The sequence below is a fragment of the Pagrus pagrus genome, assembly GCF_965226575.1.
Source record: "Pagrus pagrus genome assembly, chromosome: 12".
Lineage (NCBI taxonomy): Eukaryota > Metazoa > Chordata > Actinopteri > Spariformes > Sparidae > Pagrus > Pagrus pagrus.
The window spans coordinates 11,381,699-11,402,380 of NC_140196.1; the positions used below are offsets into that span (position 1 = coordinate 11,381,699).

At 41.6% G+C, this 20,682-nt stretch overlaps 3 protein-coding genes across 3 annotated transcripts; 2 read left to right on the forward strand and 1 right to left on the reverse strand.

Annotated features, from left to right (window-relative positions):
• Positions 1 to 661: 661 nt before the first annotated feature.
• On the forward strand, positions 662 to 8,893 carry wrnip1 (WRN helicase interacting protein 1). The gene is made up of 7 exons (XM_084368613.1): positions 662 to 1,659; positions 2,774 to 2,968; positions 3,794 to 4,032; positions 5,303 to 5,523; positions 6,882 to 7,037; positions 7,931 to 8,010; positions 8,125 to 8,893. The coding sequence occupies exons 1-7, from the start codon at positions 1,012 to 1,014 to the stop codon at positions 8,404 to 8,406; spliced, it is 1,821 nt and encodes a 606-aa protein (XP_084224739.1). The 5' UTR covers positions 662 to 1,011; the 3' UTR covers positions 8,407 to 8,893.
• LOC311266316 (chymotrypsin-like elastase family member 3B) lies at positions 8,890 to 12,361 on the reverse strand. Its single transcript, XM_084368619.1, has 8 exons — positions 12,272 to 12,361; positions 10,960 to 11,110; positions 10,658 to 10,829; positions 10,310 to 10,435; positions 9,984 to 10,120; positions 9,282 to 9,424; positions 9,046 to 9,198; positions 8,890 to 8,964 (listed from the first exon to the last, which is right to left on the reverse strand). Exons 2-8 carry the CDS (start codon positions 10,997 to 10,999, stop codon positions 8,947 to 8,949), a joined length of 789 nt encoding a protein of 262 aa, XP_084224745.1. The 5' UTR covers positions 11,000 to 11,110; positions 12,272 to 12,361; the 3' UTR covers positions 8,890 to 8,946.
• Positions 11,933 to 20,658, forward strand: dhx30 (DEAH (Asp-Glu-Ala-His) box helicase 30). Its single transcript, XM_084368612.1, has 19 exons — positions 11,933 to 12,110; positions 12,308 to 12,444; positions 12,529 to 12,639; positions 12,730 to 12,987; positions 13,077 to 13,226; positions 13,310 to 13,462; positions 13,798 to 14,265; positions 15,287 to 15,667; positions 15,763 to 15,841; positions 15,931 to 16,035; positions 16,131 to 16,306; positions 16,396 to 16,602; positions 16,707 to 16,788; positions 16,890 to 17,083; positions 17,188 to 17,347; positions 17,449 to 17,606; positions 18,736 to 18,839; positions 18,927 to 19,066; positions 20,222 to 20,658. Exons 1-19 carry the CDS (start codon positions 11,939 to 11,941, stop codon positions 20,479 to 20,481), a joined length of 3,495 nt encoding a protein of 1,164 aa, XP_084224738.1. The 5' UTR covers positions 11,933 to 11,938; the 3' UTR covers positions 20,482 to 20,658.
• Positions 20,659 to 20,682: the final 24 nt, after the last annotated feature.

The window sequence follows — 20,682 nt, forward strand, 5'->3', positions numbered from 1 at the left end:
ACAAGCCTTGGGGGCTCCTAAAGTTTTGGGGCCCTGGCTGGGACAGTTACCAACTTTGCCCATCATAATCCATCCATGGTAATGAGATAAGATCAGATAAGATAAAATAAGACTTTATTAATGCCTCCCTGGGGAAATTCACTTGTTACAGTGGCTTACAGCAGTGTTTGATTGATAGATAAATAAAGAAATTGAAACAGGACAAAAGCCTTACAGAATAGAAATACATAATAAAATAATGGAGAGACAAAATAAAATACTATTGTTGATTAAAAATAAAATAAAATAAAGACTATACACTTACTATATAATTGACCAAGAGGGACAATTACAGTATGCTACTAAAAAAAGTACATAAGAATAAATATAATTGCCCAGAGACATTAGATTGCACAGGAAGCAAACAGGAATTGCACAGGATAGTTGCACAGTGTAAATATGGGGATGTACTGTATGCATACATATACTTTATGCATATATGTACAATAAAAAAAATATCCATTATCGGATTTTAATGTAGTCTCGTCGTTTCCTCCACACTGCAGAGTTACTGTTTACAGACTTGACGCATTCACGTACTATAAGACAAAACACATGCCCTTTGACTCCCCGTTCAAGTTTGGATAATACTTTTAGAGTCACACTTCATTTGTAAAGTAAGCAAAACTTACCATCCCAACAGTTTGCCCCAAAACAAACCAAATCGTATTTCAGAGTATCCATCCTTATGTAGTCTTGTGTTTGCCCTGAAAACCAGAGCTGGACCACAATGTCCTGATGTCGGACCGTCCCATCAGCACCTGAACGCACACAGACGGTGACATGACAGGAAGTCCACTAAAAAGCTTTAATTAATTTATATAATCTTCGACTAAACGTAATAATCAGCTAGTAAAACGGGAAAGAGGCACCTTGGCGTAACTTTAAGGCGAAAACGATTTTGGTAACGGTTCACCTTAAAGCAATGTTTGGTCACGTGACGAAAGGTCAAACCGTTTCGCGGGAATCAACATGGCGAACGAGATGACATCCACGGCACCGGACTCGGTGCAATGTCCGGTTTGTTTTAAAGACTTTAAGGCCGCCGCAATCAACGGACACCTCGACGTGTGTCTGCTGAAGAGCGTTACCGACAGCAGTCCGTCGGCAACAGACGTAAGCGAACCTCCTTTGAAGAAATCTCGCATTAGTGGGGAGGCTGTAACACCAACTGCCACTGTCAACAACCCCGTGGCCAGCTCCTCCTCCTCCTCCTCCATGGCTGGTACGCCGTCATCTTCGGTACTTTCGTTTTTTCAGCCCAACAAGAGTAAAGTTTCAGCTCAAAGCGAGTGGAGTGGGTCAAGTTCAGGTAAACAGACTGCTGCCGGTAAGGGATTAAAACGTAATGTGCCGAGCAACGCAGAACCGGGACCAGCAGGTTCAGAGAGCCAGCCCCCTGGATCACACCGACCGACTTTGAAGTCATCTAATGATTTATTATCTGCGCGGACACTGCTGACCATAAACAAGCCTCTGGCGGAGATGCTGAGACCAAACACACTGGAGGAGTACTTCGGTCAAAGTAAAGTCGTGGGTCAGCACACACTCCTGCGGTCACTTCTGGACTCCCAGGAAATACCGTCCCTGATCCTGTGGGGACCGCCGGGATGCGGGAAGGTGGGCCGGTGACGTCATCCATAATAATGCAGCATCCTCTTGTCCCTGATTTAACCTGTGTTCTGTTTCATATGTGATTCATGATGTTATGCAGCTTTCTCTCAAAGTTAAGGGGGAAAAAAACAGTTGCCCTTCCCATTTATTCCTTCTCCATCATTAAAAAACTAGACTCTTACATCAGAAGCAGCTTTATTGGCTTGTTTGCTCTCAGTATAGTACACATTAAATCTAAAACAACTAATAATACATTAAAAGGTCATCTAAAATGTATTGCTCAGTGTTTTTCTCTTTTGAATATGCAGTTTTCCACTTTAAAAGTTTAACTGCCACGCACAAGATGTCTCCTTATTCTTTAAGAAGTCAAGTCTCAGTATTTAAAGTTTTTGCAACTAAGAGTATTTTCACTATCAGTTGATCAATGGGTTATTTTTTGATTAACTGACCAACTGGTCTGTGACATTTAGGACTGAAACTTAATAATAATATAGTTATGTATTAGTAGACGAATCAAAAAAGTTTAAAAAACTGAAAAGCGATCTTTCCATAAACAATATCCCACATTAATTAACGTACCTTACTGTTTCCTTATTATTTTTTGTTTTATTCTTTAGAGTAAAAGAAACTGCAGCTTCACTTTGCATCCATTATGATTGCTCCTTTGCACTTGATAAACACTCAAGCTTGAGTTGAAGCTTTTACAGCATGTTGAAACAGTAAGTCATCACTTCTCCGGCTGCCAGGTCGGTGCTGCAACATTTGTTTGTCCAACCTGAATACCGCATGTTAATCACTTCCTAGGTATGGCATGCCATGAGGGCGGATTGTCAGACAGCAGCTCGCCATACTTAGACTTTGTCAACATGCTTTAGGAACACTTGTCCACTTTAACTGCCTCTGTCAGTTGTCTTGCAGCGTTCAGGTTTCTATTTGGAGCTTGTTATCAGGATTTACAATGACGATTAGATTTACGATGCTCTCAAGCAAAGATGCATTGTATGACAGAAAATTAAATGAATGGATCAAAAACTGGAGATTAAAGATGCCATATACCATGTATATACATATACCATATACATACTGTTAAGTAGAGAATGTTTTCCATGTTGTCTTTCAGACCACTCTAGCTCACATAATTGCCAGCGGCAGTAAAAAGAAGGGAACAGCTCGTTTTGTCACTCTGTCTGCCACCAGCGCGTCCGTCAGTGACGTCAGAGAGGTGATCAAGCAGGCGCAGAATGAGCTCCGACTGTGCAAGAGGAAGACCATCATGTTCATTGATGAAATTCATCGCTTCAACAAATCCCAACAGGTGGAGTATTAAGCCAGAAAGATGCTGTGATCAGTGTTTGTACTATAAGCTCTAACTCCAGTATCCAGCCAGGGTTTAATATAATTACTGAGGCCGACTGACGAAACTGCTATTTAATAATGCAGTTTATCAAGTTAGTGTTTGTATTTTTCCTTGGAATTGGTCGCACTTGCCATCCTGGGAAATATGCTCATTTGCTTTTCTGCTGTGATTTAGAGAAGACGATACACACCACACTCATGACTGTCAGTTATATGTGAAGCTACAGACCGGAGATCGTTAGCTTAGCATAAAGACTGTAAGCAAGGCAAAACAGCTAGCCTGACTGTGTCAAAAGTTAAAAAAAGAAAACATGTTTAGAGATTACATGCTGGGCTTTTTATATCATCCCATTTTATTACGCTGTTCCCCTTGACAAACCACAGTTACTATTTCTCTACAAGAACAAGCTTGTATCCCAGTCGGTCCAACAGCCTTTTACGAGACTTTACTCACTCGAAATAAACACTGAGTTTATCCCTTCTCAAAACCCACCAGCTCTTTTGTTTGGTTTTTATTGTTTGGGACTCAGTAGAAGAAGAAATAGACTTTAATTTGCTTTTCACACTGAATACATTGGTGCAGATAAGCCACTATCAAGTAATCAGTTACTTTCTCTTATGATCATAGTAGGCACATAAACCAATGAAGCATTACAGTAGTCAAACAAATACTTACTCTTGATATCTTGTCCTCTCAGAGATGGTCATTATCTCCTCTTCTTTTCCTCCCATGTTCGCTTTGCTCTCTCCTTTTCCTACTGCCAATATGTGTATATAACTGTAGGACACCTTCCTTCCTCACGTGGAGTGCGGGACGATAACTTTGATCGGAGCAACCACAGAAAATCCGTCCTTCCAGGTGAATGCTGCCCTGCTGAGCAGATGCAGGGTGCTGGTTCTGGAGAAGCTCTCGGTGGAGGCAATGGCTTCGATCCTGGACAGGGCTGTGGCCACACTGGGGATCAGAGTCCTGGAACGAGATGCAGCGAATTCCAAAGAGCAAGACCAGTCAGATGAACACGAGTAAGTGCTCCCAAGTGGTCACTCATCATGACCATGTGTCACCCTGTATCTCAGAATCTTCTGGTTTGAGTGGGAGGCCTGGTCTCTTCTTCTGTTCCTGGCTTAAGTGGGTTAGATAATATACAGGATGGGAGGTAGTAGTTCTCGGAGCCACGGCAATCCCCCTCAGCTCTGGCCTGGTCTGATATGTTGACAGAAAGAGTTGGCATATGAGTTGTAGACGGCGAGACAGCTGTTAACTGCTGGCTGCGGACGGTATGTGATGATGAACTCCAGAGATATAATCAAATATTTGTCAGATGTTTGTTTGGGATGCACTGAAACACGTAGCGAGATTAAAGGGTAAGCCGGCTAACTTGGGGTTTAAAACACAATGAAGCTGGCTCACTTTTATCTGGGCTGAATCACTATGGTAACTATGCCACAGAGCTAATTTACTCGGGAGCAGGTTCGTTTCAGAGGAACTGTTAAAGAGTGTGAGCAACTTGCCTTCTAACCAATAAACTCTCTGAGAGAATGAGTCATCATTCCTATATTATCCAGACTAAGGACAAGAGCTGCATTTTCTATAGAAACTTAAAGTAAGAAGTAGAATAATTTTGCTTTACATGATTATTGTACCAGAGTGATATAAGAGACTCTGGTGATGATATAAACTTTGGAGGAGAAATAATGAATACTTCAACAGCACAAACTACAGCCTCCCAGATGACCATAAGGTCTTGTAGGATTTGACTGCATTAGTTTTAACTATAAGTACCTAATACATTTGCAGGGGAAAACAGTTGTCTCCTTCTCCTTTCCTAAAACTAATATTGTGTTTTGTTTGTTTTTTTGCTGTACTTGTAGAAAAAGGTGTTGTTTGTCAGGTATCAGAGCAGTCTTAGCAGGCACCAGGGATATTGAAGATGCTTTTGGTACGCACTTGAAATAGCCGTCATTTTGTCACCATTTGAGCTGCTCGGGTTTTCTGAGGAGCCAAAAACAGTGGCACCCTACAGAGCGCTTGTCAGCAAGGACAGCTGAGAAGAGGTTGATAAAGAAGACTGGCAAGGATTTCAGATATTTTGGATTTCTAGTAATCCTAGTTATCTCAATTTACATCCTTACATTTCTCTTGTGCTGCTCTGAGTTCAAACACTGAACATTAACATTTGTGATGAACTACATGCTATCAATATTTCTTAGGTATTACCTTCTTTAAAAAAACACTGTTTAGTAGTTTTGACACTGATACAGTATATGTGATACATGTTAATGTCTTCCCTAGGCCAAAGATTTTCATTGAACAAAAAGCTCTGGACACCGTTGCCTTCCTGTGTGACGGTGACGCAAGAACAGGCCTCAACAGTCTGCAGCTGGCTGTTCAGGCTCAGGTGAGCTTGGCCCGGCCCAACCAGTTGGGACAAGATGGATCTCAGGAAATTCTGGTGAAGGAGGAGCACATCAAGGAAGGTCTTCAGAGGTCCCACATTCTCTATGATAAAGCTGGTAAGCACAGATGTACTTATTTCTTCAAATGCTGTGATTTTTAATGCTACAGTTAGCAGCAGTTAGTGGCCATGTTTGCAGTTGTTTAGCGAATTATTTTGGCAGGTATCTTACATATAGCACCTTTTAAGCTAGTTTATCTAGTGACTACATCATTGTACATAACATTTCTACCATGTCATGTTTTTGAATATGCTCTTGCCGTCATATAAAATTGCCTGTCAAGGATATCCTAGTGGTCGAGACTTTGAATTTTCACTTTCTGGTGTATCAACAGGATAAAATTCACATCAGGGAAGTCTGTGATGTTCTCAAAATACATTTTTACAATGACTTGCAGTGAGCATTTGAGTCTGTAATTTCGAAAATGTTCAATGTCCAATGTGCTCCATGCAACAGTATGCCTGGAACAAAGATCAACAAAAGAAAGAAGCATGTTTTAGAGTTATTAAAGGGCAATTGCAGACAGTTCACCACAGTAGTCCTGCACATTAACACATTGCTGCATATTCCACAAATCCACATCGTTAGATCCTCTCAGTAGACTCAGTAGAGCACCTGCCATCAATATCTTCTCTTTAAATGAGATCTGGATAACTCAGCAGCCATATCATATTACTTCCCAGAAACAGTGATCACTATCACACTATGTCACGAGGCTCTCATACAGTATGAAATGCATTGAATGATAAGAGGGGGAAAAAACTTGACAATGAATTCATATAACCTGGGGGTGTTTATAGCCGTGCTCACTGTTGCTTAGGAGTGCTATGTGTTTGTTTATGTGTGTGTGTGTGTGTGTGTAACACTGGGGGTATTACATTACACACATTTGAGTAGAGCCCCAGTGTCCTTACAAAATAATATATATAAAACGATGACTCTGCTAAAGATTGGTGTGCTGTACATCCATAAAACTAAAAAAGTACTACAACTTGATATTGTCTTAATGCTATAGCTAACTAATGTATACAAACATTTGTTTACTATTTCCCTAGTTACAGTATCTACATAATGTAGCTTCAGCTAGTGAGATTATTGACACTTTCTGCTCCCCGCTGCTCCCTAAGTATCCATGGATAACTCACTCTTTCATCCTAGACTTCATTAGTCCTCAACTCTGTCCTGTTACATAACCCATCAGCTGTCCCAAAAGATGGAGATTTACTGTTCCCTGCTTGACAGTGTGATGAAACTGTCCCTCAGCTTGACTAATGACCCTAATAGAGACAGTACTCATCTATCATTATGGTTCCTGATCATTTTTGTGTGTGTGTGAAAACGGTTGATGAAATGTCCCCTGAAGATGCCGTGTTCTTTTCTTCATGTGTTGATATATCTGTATGTGTAACTCAAAGGTGAAGAGCATTACAACTGTATCTCAGCCTTGCATAAGTCCATGAGAGGCTCGGATGAGAATGCGTCTCTGTACTGGCTCGGCCGCATGCTGGAGGGCGGCGAGGATCCTCTCTATGTAGCACGCAGAATGGTCCGCTTTGCCAGCGAGGATGTGGGTGAGTGAAATGATTACTAAATTACTACTAAATCCCAGCTCAAGACTAAAGGTGACCGCTGGCTTTTGAAGCTTATTTTAATGCCAAAGTATTTTGTGATTGGTTTCTTAACTCTCATAAACTGCATTTAATTAATTTGCTGTTTTAACATTTAGCTCTTTGGTTCTTTCTGTTGTTTCATCAATTCAATGTTAGTGTTAGACAGTAGTTTCATGTAGATTCATCAAGTGTAAAATAGTTTTGTTACAGGGACATTACATTTCACGGGAACAAATGTTGGGACCAAGAACAGCCTGAGCCTGTACTATTTTATTAAAGAAAATGAAAATATTAATTCAGCTGTAATGGATACATGGAAATGAAAAAGAGAAGATTTTGAGCAAGAAAAAGTTTATTTTACTGAATTAAATCAAATATGGACAGAGTTTCCAGGCCTGAAAAGTAAAGCCAATGCTGAAGTGCCTTGAACCTGCATTCTTTCTAATGGCCAGCAGGGGGCAACTCTACTGGCTGCCAGAAGGAGTCAGATTGAACGTAAGCTGAGGAAGAAACGAGCCTGCTTCTCACTTGATTTATTACCTCAGTAAAAAGTGTCCTGACGTGTTTATGGTCTCAGTTGCTAGTTTCAAATCTTCTTCAATACAGCATGATGTTCACTTTGTACATTATGGCCTCTTTTAGAGCAATATAGACAATAAGTCAGGGCAAGCTTTAGAATAAGGCCACCCATTGACTGACACATTGCTACCATAGCAACCATCAATCAGGATAGAGGTGTGGCTGTACTTCTTGCTCCAAAAAAACAAGACGGCGACAACCTTAATGGGTAAAGTCATGGTGGGTTTACTCTTGAGTTAGACCGGCCTCCATCTCTTGTCTCATGTGTGTCTCAGGTATGGCAGATCCCTCCGCTCTCCCTCAGGCTGTGTCTGCCTTCCAAGCCTGTCACTTTATCGGCATGCCTGAGTGTGAGGTAGGCTCACCCGACCAATCAGTGATGGTTTGGACAACCTAACTTTCAGTCAGTCTTACAAAAGCTGGATCCTCACCTCTGTTGCCCTCTTTTCTTTAACCCGCTGCCTGACAGGTTATCCTGGCTCAGTGTGCGGTCTATCTGGCACGAGCACCCAAGTCTGTGGACATCTACAAGGCCTATGCTAATGTGAAGGCCAGTTTGAGGACCCACAAAGGCCCCCTGCCCTCTGTCCCTCTGCACCTTCGCAACGCCCCCACCCGGCTGATGAAACAACTCGGCTACGCTAAGGGCTACAAGTACAACCCAGCCTTCAACGGCCCTGTTGAGCAGCAATACTTACCAGAGGAGCTGCAGGGAATCGACTTCTTCACCTGGACACCTTCAGACCCATGATGATCTGCGGTAATGACTGTCACTGCTCGCTGAAATTGGTTAAAAACCAAACCGGTTGAATGAAAACAATCATGGTAAATGATGAATTCCTGGGATAAAATGCAGCTACTGATCCAAATTCAAACTTAAACGTAGTCAGTCAGTTACCCATCATGTTATGTTCAAATGTATCTACATATACATATCATACATCTACATTGTTTTTGAGGATACACAAACCATATACGGTTAATTTGCCTTTAGATATGTTCATATTAAAGTCATTAATCCTTTCAAATGAATAACAATAACATACAGTAAAAATACACAGTGTGCCTTTGTATTTCCACAATCGATACTTTAATGTTTACCATGTTCAACACTTATGTTTATCTTTGTCCTGTCCTTGTTACATCTTAAAACGTTGTTTAAACTGATTAAAATGTTTGTTTCTTTATGTTATAATCTGTATATATTTTGATAAAATACAAGACAAATATGAAATGAATGTGTCATTATACAGTTTATTGTTCAGTCACTTCTTGAGTTGTTGAAACTTCTTCAGTTTTGGGCCATCGTCTGAAGGGAAATGACACAGAATTATGTTTGTACATTACACTTTTCCTGTAAAGGGATGGCAGTTCATGTGTCTCTCCTCACCTCACTGATCCAGGGGATGAAAGTGGCCACACGGGTAAAGACTGTTGGCTTCTGAGGGGTGTTACAGCCTCGTCCATCCACAAAACTAGTCACTCCCTGTACGTACCACTTACCATCTCTGCCCTTACAGTTCAGAGGGCCTCCGGAGTCGCCCTGGAAGATAATGGCAGATATTAGAGCAATATAAAATGGTATTTGCTTCGAGCAAAGAATGGCGCTGCGTGGTTGTTCCTCACATGGCATGCTGACTTGCTCTCTCCACCTGCACAGACCATAGTTGTCTTTGCTGAGCTGCCCCACCAGTCACTTTGACTGCAGACACTGTGATCCACCACAGGAAGTAGGGCCTGCTGTAGCATAGTTGCCCGAGGACCACCAGCTATAGAGAAAATTACATAATAACTGAAAAATACTGGATACATTTAAGTATTTTTATTTACACAGCTGTGCACTCAGTGGTGGGAATGGTTGGGTGACGCTGTACCACTAGCAAAAGTTGCGAGGGAACTGTACAAGTATGGGTTAATGATTTAAAGTAGCCTCCTGATTGTTTAGCTATATGTGTGGCTGTGTTCATCAATTCAGTTAAAATATCCAAATAGAGTTGAAAATTAAAAGTATCATTTTGTTACACTATCAGGAAAATATTTAAACTTAAAAAGAAAAAGCTAATATAAAATGTAAAATGATCATTTGAAAATGTAAAGTGATAAATGAAAAAAAGTGACATTTAAAATACAAAAGCTTAAATGGGGGGGGAAAAGTGTTACCTAAAGTGGGGAAAAGAAAAGCTTAAACAGAAAAAACATTTTGTTTTGCATTTGTATTTCAAGTCTGATTAATTAAATCAAGGGGAAATAATCAGTAAATCTTTGTAATTTTATGTAACCTTAGAGACCCCACATGAGACAGCTAGTAAACTAGGCGACAAGTCTTACAGTAGAGACGACCCCAGCCTGTGACGTAGCACGGCTGGTTGTGGGCGAGAGTAGCACCATGCTGTGGCAGGCAAGCCAGCTGGACTTTGTCATTGATAACGGCACTCTTCTCCAGCTTGAGCAGGGCAATGTCATTCCTACATATCAGGGTGAAAACAAATGTATTGATTACAGAAGATGTATGTATTTACACTCACACACCTTCTATTTAATCAGTTGCTGTTCTCTCAGGGTATAGTGACCGTTTTTGAGGACATAATTACTGCGCTTCTCAATAACGCACCACAGATCTGGAGTGGTTATGTTAAGAAGGGACGGTAACCTACCCACAAGACACACAGTTGTCGTTCCATTTGGGATGAATGAACATTTTTGAGACCATAATAAATTGTTCAGGTCCTTCCTCTTTGTTCATGTCATGCTCAGCAAGAACCACCCTGTACGTGTGGAATCTGGATTGGGGGGGAAAAAAGTCAACGTCTTGTTTACTTAAGGAAGGTTTGAGGCAGTGGTGTGGGAACCTGCACTCTGGATCACTCTTTCCTTGACCTCACATGTAAGGTAACCATTGCAAGAAAAAACAAATACATTAAGGAACCACACATGCCATTTATTTTAGTTTTAAAACATCTATTTCTCTAAGATGTAAACACAACCAATACATTTTCCCTCACGTGATGCAGTGTGCAGCAGTCAAGACCCAGTTTGGAGCAATCAATGTTCCTCCACAAGTGGGGAAGAATGACTCCAGAGAAATCTGCCACGGCCAGCTGTAAGGACGGGCTTCTTCACCGTTCACCACACGGCCGGTGTTGGGCTGGTAGCTGGGTACACCACACCCAGACACTTAAACACAGTGAGAGACATAACCAAGTGAATATACATGGCTTTCTCCCTGGTTGGATATCAGATTCATTCATATTCACTTAATGTATTTATTCCTAGCTATAAACAAGTGCATTTAATGGGAACTCACCAGTTGTAACAACCAGGAGGAGGACAAGTATCAGCTCCATCTCTTATTCATCCAGAGGAGCTGGCACATTGTGCAGAGCTATTTATGGGCAGTAGTCCAGCTGATACCAGACAGCGTGGGAGTTTTCCTCACATCTTCCAGGTGGACAAACCTGCTGCATGCCAATAAGAAATGGGATAAAATTAGGGTAAAAACAAAAACCCAAATTGATCATCAAGATATTCCAAATTAACACATGAGCAACAACTTTTTCAGTAAGAGCTTTATAAATGTAGGGCTTGGTCTTTGCCCTTGAGAACTTGATAAATATATGAATTAATGAGTCAATAAAACTACAAACTGATAGTTGAGGGATTTGACAAATATTTTGAATTTTGATGTCAATTAAGTGAAGTCAATACCCTTTAAAATAGAAAAAACAGTTTTAGAAATGATGATGTTTGAAGAGGTTTGGGTTTTGCCGGATCCTATTGTTTTTTATCGATCAATCAATTAATCAATCAAACTAGATATATTTAGCACTTTTCAAACAAATCAAAATGCAATTCAAAGTGCCTTACAAGTAATTGGAAAAAAAACGGGATATTAAGGAAACAAAAATTGGTTTAGACACTAATGCACTAAACCTAAAACTTCATGAATATATTGATACAGCTTAATGAAACTTTATATTTATAATAAAGGAAAGGGACAAATACTTCTTATTGTTGTCTTAATTAAGGGAAAAGTCTTGCACCCTACAAAAACTACTTAAACTGTCAATGAAGGGATTTTGTTTTTAAATGTTTGGGACATATTTTAGATTAAATATTTATTTATGTAATTACAAGGTGTTCATCTCAATCATATTTTAATCCACCCTGAGAAGACTTATAAAACAAGAATAATGACAATTCACACTCCTTGCCGAAGGGCGTCGCTGTGAGCACGCGGTGTTACGTCAGCGCACTTGCGCAGAAGAAGAAATTGTAGTTTAAAGATGGCGCTACCCGGTGTTTCACTCGTGCGTCTCAGAGCGCTGTGCAATACTGTCAAATGTCTTCATACAGCGGGCAAAACAGCGTCCAACTGGGGCAGAGAGATGCGGTGGTACAGGACAAAAGCCCGAAACTTCCAGGACTTCGGTTCATCACATTTACAGGATAAACGAGGTGAGTGGAAACGGCCGTTAGCCAGATTAGCTAACCGGTGACAGCTCTCTCAGTGAGGAAGCTCAAGGACATCCATCACGTAACCTAACAACAAACATCCCCGTCCCTGTCTTTCTTTTACAGTTTACATAAGGTTAGAGTGGAAATAAAACACGGTTTACCTTACTCTGTATCCGACATTTTGTTTTTCTGTTTAGCTAATGCGAACCCAGACCTCCTGAAGGAGTTTCCAGACCCTAAAAACCTCTTGAATAACACCCTCTCCCGTTCACTGGGAGTCAACGACCTGTCCCAGCTCATCCAGTACAACTGGACGGAACAGGCGGGTGTCAAGGTCAGAACAAAAGAGACGCATTGTCATTAAGAGGTCATGTCTATGTAGAGCTGAATTAACTTGTGTATTGTTGTCTTTCTGTAGAGAGCCACTGTCACGGTACTGTGGCCCTGCAAGATTCAAGAGGAGGGTTTTGCCTCCAAGAAGCTCGATGCAGAGCGATATGCTGCGGCTGCTGCTTGCCTCAAGCTCAGAGTAAGCTGCAGTGACTTATTTCCTTTTTGTCCTACCAACGTGTAGTGATTTCTGCTCATTTTCTCTCCCCGTCTCTCTTTTTGTGCACAGGAAATGGGTGTCATCGGTCCAGATAACCAGCTCCCCCGGAGCAGAGCTGGCAGAGGCAGAGGGGTGCACCATTCAGCTCTTTATGACACTGAGGATGATTCGGGGATGGGAAATGTGTTTCGAGCCAAATCAGATGCACAATGGCTGCCCCCTGAGGAAGATAACTCCGCGATCCGTGAAGCTCTTTCCCTGTTTCCACAACCTAAATCCCTCCTCACCAGGGTCATCACCGTGGCCACATCATCCAACAGAACAAGGGTTGGTTACTCTCAACATCTCTACAATAAAAAGACGTTCGCTCTTTAATTCGTCATGTATCCTAAACTTGTCCCTCTCTATCTTTAAAGGAGCTACTGCAGTTCAGAACAACAGGAGGAAAGCTAAAGAAGTGTGAGCTGACCATGCACTGGCCGGAGAAGATGACATTCTCCGCCACAGCGAGAAACCGAGTGACAGCGGAGAAGATGGCTGCAGCGCTTGCCTGCATGAAACTGAAGGTGAGGATGATTTTGGAAAACCACTAAATCTGCATCTAAATGTTAGAGCTGTGTTAACATGTGTATCCTCTTGCCTCGTCCAGGAGCTGGAGCTGCTGGATAAAAACAACAACCCACTGACTCACGCCAGGTACCACCCAGAGGAGGTGAGGGAGGCTGGAGCGCGAGAGAGGCGTCCCGTTCCCCTGGAAGTCCCACAGTGCCTGGAGGAACAGATGAGAGAGTACCTTGCACAGGTCGGTCTTCGTCTCACGTGAAAAAGAGGAACTTTAGATCGTTTCTTTCTATGTGTATATGTATGTGTACATTTGGTACTTTTGGTCTGGGACTGTTTTTGGCATCTGACTTTAGAGCAATCTCAGTGCTACAGCATACATAAACATTCCAAAATCATGTAGAAATTCTTCTGAGAAGTGTGGAGGCTGTTGTACCAACATATAACTCCCTGTGGGTTTTGCTTAAAATGTTCATTACTCAAATAAAGTTGTCATTTCTGAGTGTACGTAAACTTTTGGCCACATTGTGATGTATTAATGACAGGTCTGTACTAATGCCTCCATCTTTCAAACAGTACCCAGTGGCAACAGAAGTACAAAATCTTTGGGAGGAGGAGGAGGCGAGAGAACAGGGGACGGTTAAACAGGAGGAGGAAGACGAGGAGGACTTGGTGACGGACGCCATAACTGGTAGGCCATACCAGCCTCTGTCAGAACGGGAGGCCCAGCAGCTCAACGCCTACCTGCAGGAGGAATGGGAAAGAGCAAACCCCAGGCTGAGTGCGGAGCTCCCAGTCGACGCCCACCGTGAGCGCGTGGTGTCTGCGGTGCAGTCCTCCAGGGTGGTTGTAATCGACGGTGAGACTGGCTGTGGCAAAACAACACGGATCCCTCGATTCCTGCTGGAAGAGAGTGTGAGAAGCGGCGAAGGGGCCAAGTGCAACATCCTGGTGACCCAGCCCCGTCGGATCAGCGCCGTGTCCGTGGCCCATCGAGTAGCTCATGAGATGGGTCCAGTTCTAAAACGCTCTGTGGGATATCAGGTAGATACAGGTTTATGTAATACTATTTGTTTTTTACTGTATCAATAACTGTTTTTATTGCAATGGTGAGGTATAGCCTCTAGAGGGGGCACTCTGCGTTTCTTCTGTGGTGGCACAGAAGTAGAGATGGCTGAAGCTTTTCATGAGAAAAATGTTTTTATTGATAAAATTGAAACAAACCAACATTTTTTACGAATACCTTTTTAATTAGTTGTACTGTGTGCTGTTTTATTCAACCTACCAGTACATATTTTAACTGTTTCTTTTACTTTTGAAAAGAGATCATTTGTAATACAAACTTCATCTTTTTTATTGTATTTTTTTTAACGTTAACATAAAATTGATCATTTTCACCAAAGTAATCAGTTTCAAATCTACATGTATTTAGTATTCTGTGAGTAATCAGATTTTCTTCTTCAGCACTGGTATTGTAGTGATAAGAGAGGCACTCTCAAATTTTCTTACATTTTTTTTATTAAAAGAAAAAAAAATTAACCAAATTATTTAATAAAAAATAAAAAATTGTAAGGAGACAGGATTCTGAAGGATTACATTACATTACATCTTGTAATTAAGTAAAAGTAGCAATACCACAGTGTAGAAATACTTTATTACAAGTAAAAGTTGTGCAGTATCAGCATTAAGAAATTTACTTAAAGTAACAAAAGTGAAAGTACACAAGCAGAATGTTTTTTCAGAATAATGTACTGTATGTAATATGCATCAATATGCATTTGTTGACTATATTTTGTATTATTATTCTGAATCTGGCTAACTTAAGTTGTTAAATAAATTTAGTGGAGTAAAAATTATAATATTTGCCTCTGTATTGTAGGGGAGTATAGTAGAAACTAGCAGGAAACTGAATCATTAAAGTAAAGCACAGGTATCTCAAAATTCTACTCAAGTACAGGACTTGTGTAAATTAAGTTACTTTTAGCCTGAATACAACTTCTTAGATAAATCAATGAATATTTTAGCATTTTGTGCAAGCAGTACATCAATTCTTTTCTGTTCATAGGTGAGACTTGAGAGCCGACCCCCGGAGCACAGCGGAGGAGCCATGCTCTTCCTCACAGTCGGCGTCCTGCTGAGGAAGCTGCAGTCCAACCCATCCCTGAAGGGAATCAGCCATGTGGTGGTGGACGAGGTCCATGAGAGAGACATTAACACGGACCTGCTGCTGGCTCTGCTGCGCTCCAGCTTAAAGGAGAACCCTAACCTGCGAGTGGTGCTAATGAGCGCTACTGGGGACAAGGAGAGGCTGGCTCAATACTTTGGAGGCTGCCCAGTCGTGAAAGTGCCTGGGTTCATGCACCCAGTGAGGGACAGATTCCTAGAAGATGTGCTGACAGAGATGGGACGCCGAATTCCAGTCCAAGAGAGAGTGGAGACGCAGCAGGTGAGACTTGAGTCTGCCAGATTTGTTCATTTTTGTGCAAACGTTTCTTTTCTTTTGTTCTCTTTCTCATTAATTTTGATTTTATCCTGTTTAAGGGAAGAAGACAGGAGGTTGCACCAGATCTAGATTTAGTAGCTGATGTAATTGAACACATTGACAGACATGGAGATCCAGGTAACTAGCAGACTACCACTCATCTTTGCTTTTTTTAACAATAAGGCCTGAATGGTATTTGTTAAAAATTCTTTCCCGTCATGCTTCAGGTGCAGTGTTGTGTTTCCTACCTGGATGGCAGGACATCAAGGCTGTTCAGGAGAAACTGGAGTCGAGGTCCCACTTCTCCTCAGGCTCACAGATGATTGTACCATGTAAGAGAGCACACACAGATTTACACGCAGACTGGGTTAGAGATGTGATTTATCTCCATGGATCGAATGCGTTTATGATTTCTTTTTTCTTTCAGTGCACTCCAGTTTATCAGTAACAGACCAGCAGGTGGTGTTCCAGCGCCCCCAAGTGGGCAAGAGGAAGATTGTCCTCACCACTAACATTGCTGAGACCTCAATCACCATAGATGACATCGTCCACGTGGTGGATACAGGAACTCACAAAGAACAGAATTATGACCCTCTGACTAAGGTTAGTGTCAAACTGTTTCACATCTGCAAAAACTAAGCCTGGGATTTGTTGTGTTTTCTGATGGAATCACATTGGAATAAATCTTCCAGGTCTCCTGTCTGGACACAGTTTGGATATCCCGCTCTAATGTCACTCAAAGAAAAGGGAGAGCAGGGCGATGTCAGCCGGGACAGTCCTACCACCTGTTCCTGCGGAGACAGCTGGAATCCATGACTCCCTTCCCCGTCCCAGAGATTATGCGCACCCCGCTGGAGAGTTTAGTAGTGCAGGCCAAAATCCACAGCCCAAACTGCAAGGTATTTAAAGAGGAAAAATGGCTTTTGTCAATTTTTAAACCTGTTATTTTGTATATTTCGGACATATTGAATGATGACCTTTGTCAATTTGCGTGTGTGTGGAGGCTGTGGATTTCCTATCCAAAGTGTTGGACAGTCCAGAGCTGGAAGCTGTGAGAGATGCTGTCCAAAATCTTCAAGACATTGGTGAGTGACTCAGAACTACTACTGTGTGATTTGAGCCACCACATGCATCTAACTTATACATGCTCAGTGGTGGATTAAGATAGAAATGTTTACTTCTGTAGGAGTTCTGGACAAGACAGAAAGCCTGACGCCGTTAGGAGAGCGTGTCGCCTGCATGTCATGTGACCCCCGTCTGGGCAAAGTGCTGGTCCTGAGTGCCATGTTCAGATGTGTTCTGCCCATGCTGTCTGTAGCTGCATGTCTGACCAGAGACCCTTTTTACAACAGCCTGCAGAACAGAGCAAAAGTCATTAAGGCAAGATTTTACATCACACACCTTTTTTATCCATGTCGTTTAATATCTAATAACAGGAAGTGTAATTGTGTACTAATAGTCATATCTGTGTTCTCTTTCTCCAGGTGAAAGAGGCTCTGAGCGGCTCCTCTTGCAGTGACTATTTGGTGTTTATTAGAGCTGTGTTGGGCTGGAGGAAAGCTCAGCAGCAGGGGGACAGAGAGGAGAGAGATGAATATCTGGACACACACACCCTGTCAAGGTTCAGCCTTCGATTCATCAATGGTTAGTTTGAGACACACACACACACACTCATGTAGACATTGTCTCAGTACGTTTTAAACCACTTCTTCTTCTTCTTACCCTTTTTCACTTTTTTGCTGCAGGTCTGATCTCTCAGTTCAGCACCAACCTGCAGGAAGCAGAGCTGGTGTCTAATTCCAACGACTGCCAGCGACACTCTTCTCTCTACAACGAGCACAGCGACCAGGATGAGCTGTTAAAAGCTGTACTGCTGGCTGGACTCTATCCCAACCTCATTCAGGTACACGTCGACAACAGAGTCTATTATAATACTGACTTGACTATTTCTTGCTGTTCTCCATCAAAAGTTGATGCCAGAATTGTGAGATTTGTTGTTGTGACCGATGTGATTTTGTTATAAAAACGGTAGATCAAATTTTTGATATGATTGTCTTTCTAAAACCTATTTGGGTAACACTTTATATTAGGAAACGCATAATAACCATTAAGTCATTGCTTATTAGCACCCATATTGATGGCATATTGGCTCTGTATTAGTCATAAAGCCTTTATTAAATGAGACCTATTATGCTTTTTCATTTTTTTTCCTTTCCTTTAGTGTTTATGTAGGCACTTGTACATGTAAAAGATCTTGACATTTAAAAATGTCATGATCGGCACCAACAGAAGCTCCTCTGTCCCACAGAAAACACTGCTCCGGAAAAGCCTCATCAGTAGTCCTGCATCTAATTCTGTGACTTTTTGATATCTCACTGAATCACTGAGTCACACATTTGCATAATTTATGCCTAGCAGCTAGTTTGGCATGTAATAATTGATTTAGCACAGCTGCTCTGTTGTTGTTAGCGGTGATGGTTCAGGCGTGTGCGACCTGAATCAGAGGAGAGTGGGTATTCAGGAGGGGGGACCTTAAAGAGACGGGAGCTAGAAGGTCTCGTTCACAACTAATTCACGAGTAGTTTGACACTTATCAACACAGACGGGTTCTACTAGTGAATTATTTTTGAGCAAGACCTCGAATGTGGAACATATTTTGAGTTAGATTTAATTTAGAGATTTGAACTTTGTTGACTCTTGTAATTTTCTGTTTTGTTCTAAGAGGGAAAATAATTATTATTGTAGTATCACTACCTTATAATGCACATACCGAGCAAAGCATATTAAGATTGTAATTCATATGCAACAACTGCCCTATTTACTATCAATAAGTATTAATTTGGGGATTATTGAGAGAAAACTCAGTAAGTGACTTAAAAGTCAGTATGATACTAAAATAAGTTAATGTTTAAAACATGTTCTCTGATCTAAAGTGTTATCCCAACTTGCACCTGTTTGAGTCAAACCTTTCAGTAAGCATTTAAGCATAACATGGATGAAACAAACAACACACTTATATTTTTCTTTTTCAGGTGAAGAAAGGTGTTGTGACCAAAACAGGGCGCTTTCGCCCCAACAGTGTGTGCTTCCGCACGTTCAGTGGGCCGGTACTGCTTCACCGCTCCTCAGTGAACAGGTTTGAACGTGCTCCAAAATTCATTCACAGCTGGTATTTACTATCATAGTACATGTGTAAACTTATTGTCTTCCATTTGTGTTGTAGAGGAAAAGAAGATCTCCCGAGTCGCTGGTTGACGTTCTTCAGCGCTGTCAAGTCCAGCGGGAATGTTTTCATTAGAGACTCTTCTGCAGTCCATCCACTTGCCCTGCTGCTGCTCACAGACTGTGACATCAATGAGACGGGTAGGACATGTACTGCTCTCCGTTTAAAACAAAAAGGAGTTAAAGATAACATAGGCGCTGGTCTTCTGACATTGCGTTCATGTTAGTCGTTATGTGTGTGGGAGGAGTTGTTATTTGACCTTAAAGCAGCTTTTATCAATAATTGAAAGGGGCTTTCTCATAGTGATGAACCTACAGAGGAAAAATCACCTGAATTTGCAGCTCCTCTCGGCTATATGGCGCTTAGCTGTTCGGCTGCAACTTTACCGTTGTTGTTTTACTCACTCACTCTCACAGCATCTTTTTGGTTTCACCATTTTTTTGGCTCTGGCACGAAGATGACCATCCACTCTTAACCGGAATTTAAAAACTTTTAGCCCCAGGAGCTACTTTTCGAGGAACTTGTAAGCTCCCTTCAGCCAGTTGTTGTCTGCGACGGTCTAGAGACCCGTGAAGATTGGGCAAATTAGTCAGCTGACATATGAAAAAGTCACTTCTGTTTTTACACGTCATTTTGTGCGGAACTAGTTTAAATTTGTGGTTGGTCTTTCTGTAGTATGCTTTCCTGTGTGACTCCATGTCGTCAAGATACAATGAACAAAACATTTTCAGAAGGGTACTTGATCTACTAGAATGTTTAATTGCTGTAAGCCCCATCCCCAAAGTTCCTGTACTATTGGAAAGTACTACCCTCTGAGTAGGGACTATTTGGGAGATAAAATAATTCCCCTTGAATTAAATTTAGACTCTTGTGTCCCTGTGGTGGAAATCCACAGAGTTCCTCCAAAGGTCCCTAGTCCCTGGGGAAAATTCCTGTGGTGGAAACATGGCTTAGTATTTCAGGTGTTGGCAGCAATTTAGAGGACTGGAGCGAGGCTACCCAGCCGTCTGTGCTGACTGGACATTCAGCTATTACTGTTTTGTTAGTGTAAAATGCTGGCTAATACTTTTGCACTCCCTTTATGAATTGTTCAGAGGCTTATTTTCCATCTTAATAGCACAAAACTAAATTTCTCTCTGGACTTTGCATTAAAAACATTTGGCATAACGATAAAGTGTACAAAATATCATAGAGGTGTTCCTCCTAAGCACTCAGATATTATCACCCTCTTAGATTTCCGACATGGTAAATCCTCCTCTTCATAATGACTCTTTGTCCTTTCTCTTATGTCGCAGTGAAAGGAAACAGAGTGGAGGTGTCACTTCCTGGACACTCACTTGTGCGCTGTGAGCTGTCAGCTGAGACCTGGGAGCTGCTGTGGGAGCTACGTACTTCCATCCAGACCATGCTATACCGCAACCTTAACAATCCCAGCAACGCAGTCACAAACTCTGCTCAAGACGGAAAGCTCATCTCATTACTTGTGGACCTGCTCAACAATACAGACTCGAACCCTTTTGTTCAGAACCAAAACAGCGACAGTGAGGTGGACTGATGACATGGAGCACTTTCTACATGTGTATGTTGGATCTGTTGGCTGGTACAGAGGAACCAAAAAAGATGGTATCTCATGTGTATAGTTAGATTTTGTTTGCTTTTTGAAAGGTTCGATAAGTTATGATATGTATATAAGAATATCAGCTTAAGACATTAAAAAGAACTACTAAACTAATCAACTGAATGCAGAAATACAGTT

Excerpts from the sequence above, each read along its gene's own strand:
- wrnip1 (XM_084368613.1), top strand. The coding sequence starts at position 1,012 with ATGGCGAACGAGATGACATCCACGGCACCGGACTCGGTGCAATGTCCG. Across the intron at positions 7,038-7,930 it reads CTTTGCCAGCGAGGATGTGG|GTATGGCAGATCCCTCCGCT; the intron begins GTGAGTGAAATG and ends TGTGTGTCTCAG. Across the intron at positions 8,011-8,124 it reads TCGGCATGCCTGAGTGTGAG|GTTATCCTGGCTCAGTGTGC; the intron begins GTAGGCTCACCC and ends GCTGCCTGACAG.
- LOC311266316 (XM_084368619.1), bottom strand. The coding sequence starts at position 10,999 with ATGGAGCTGATACTTGTCCTCCTCCTGGTTGTTACAACTG. Across the intron at positions 10,436-10,657 it reads ACTGCTGCACACTGCATCAC|ATTCCACACGTACAGGGTGG; the intron begins GTGAGGGAAAAT and ends CCCCCAATCCAG. Across the intron at positions 9,425-9,983 it reads AGGCTGGGGTCGTCTCTACT|CTGGTGGTCCTCGGGCAACT; the intron begins GTAAGACTTGTC and ends TTTTCTCTATAG.
- dhx30 (XM_084368612.1), top strand. The coding sequence starts at position 11,939 with ATGGCGCTACCCGGTGTTTCACTCGTGCGTCTCAGAGCGCTGTGCAAT. Across the intron at positions 17,348-17,448 it reads CAGCCTTCGATTCATCAATG|GTCTGATCTCTCAGTTCAGC; the intron begins GTTAGTTTGAGA and ends TTTTTGCTGCAG. Across the intron at positions 18,840-18,926 it reads CACCGCTCCTCAGTGAACAG|AGGAAAAGAAGATCTCCCGA; the intron begins GTTTGAACGTGC and ends TTTGTGTTGTAG.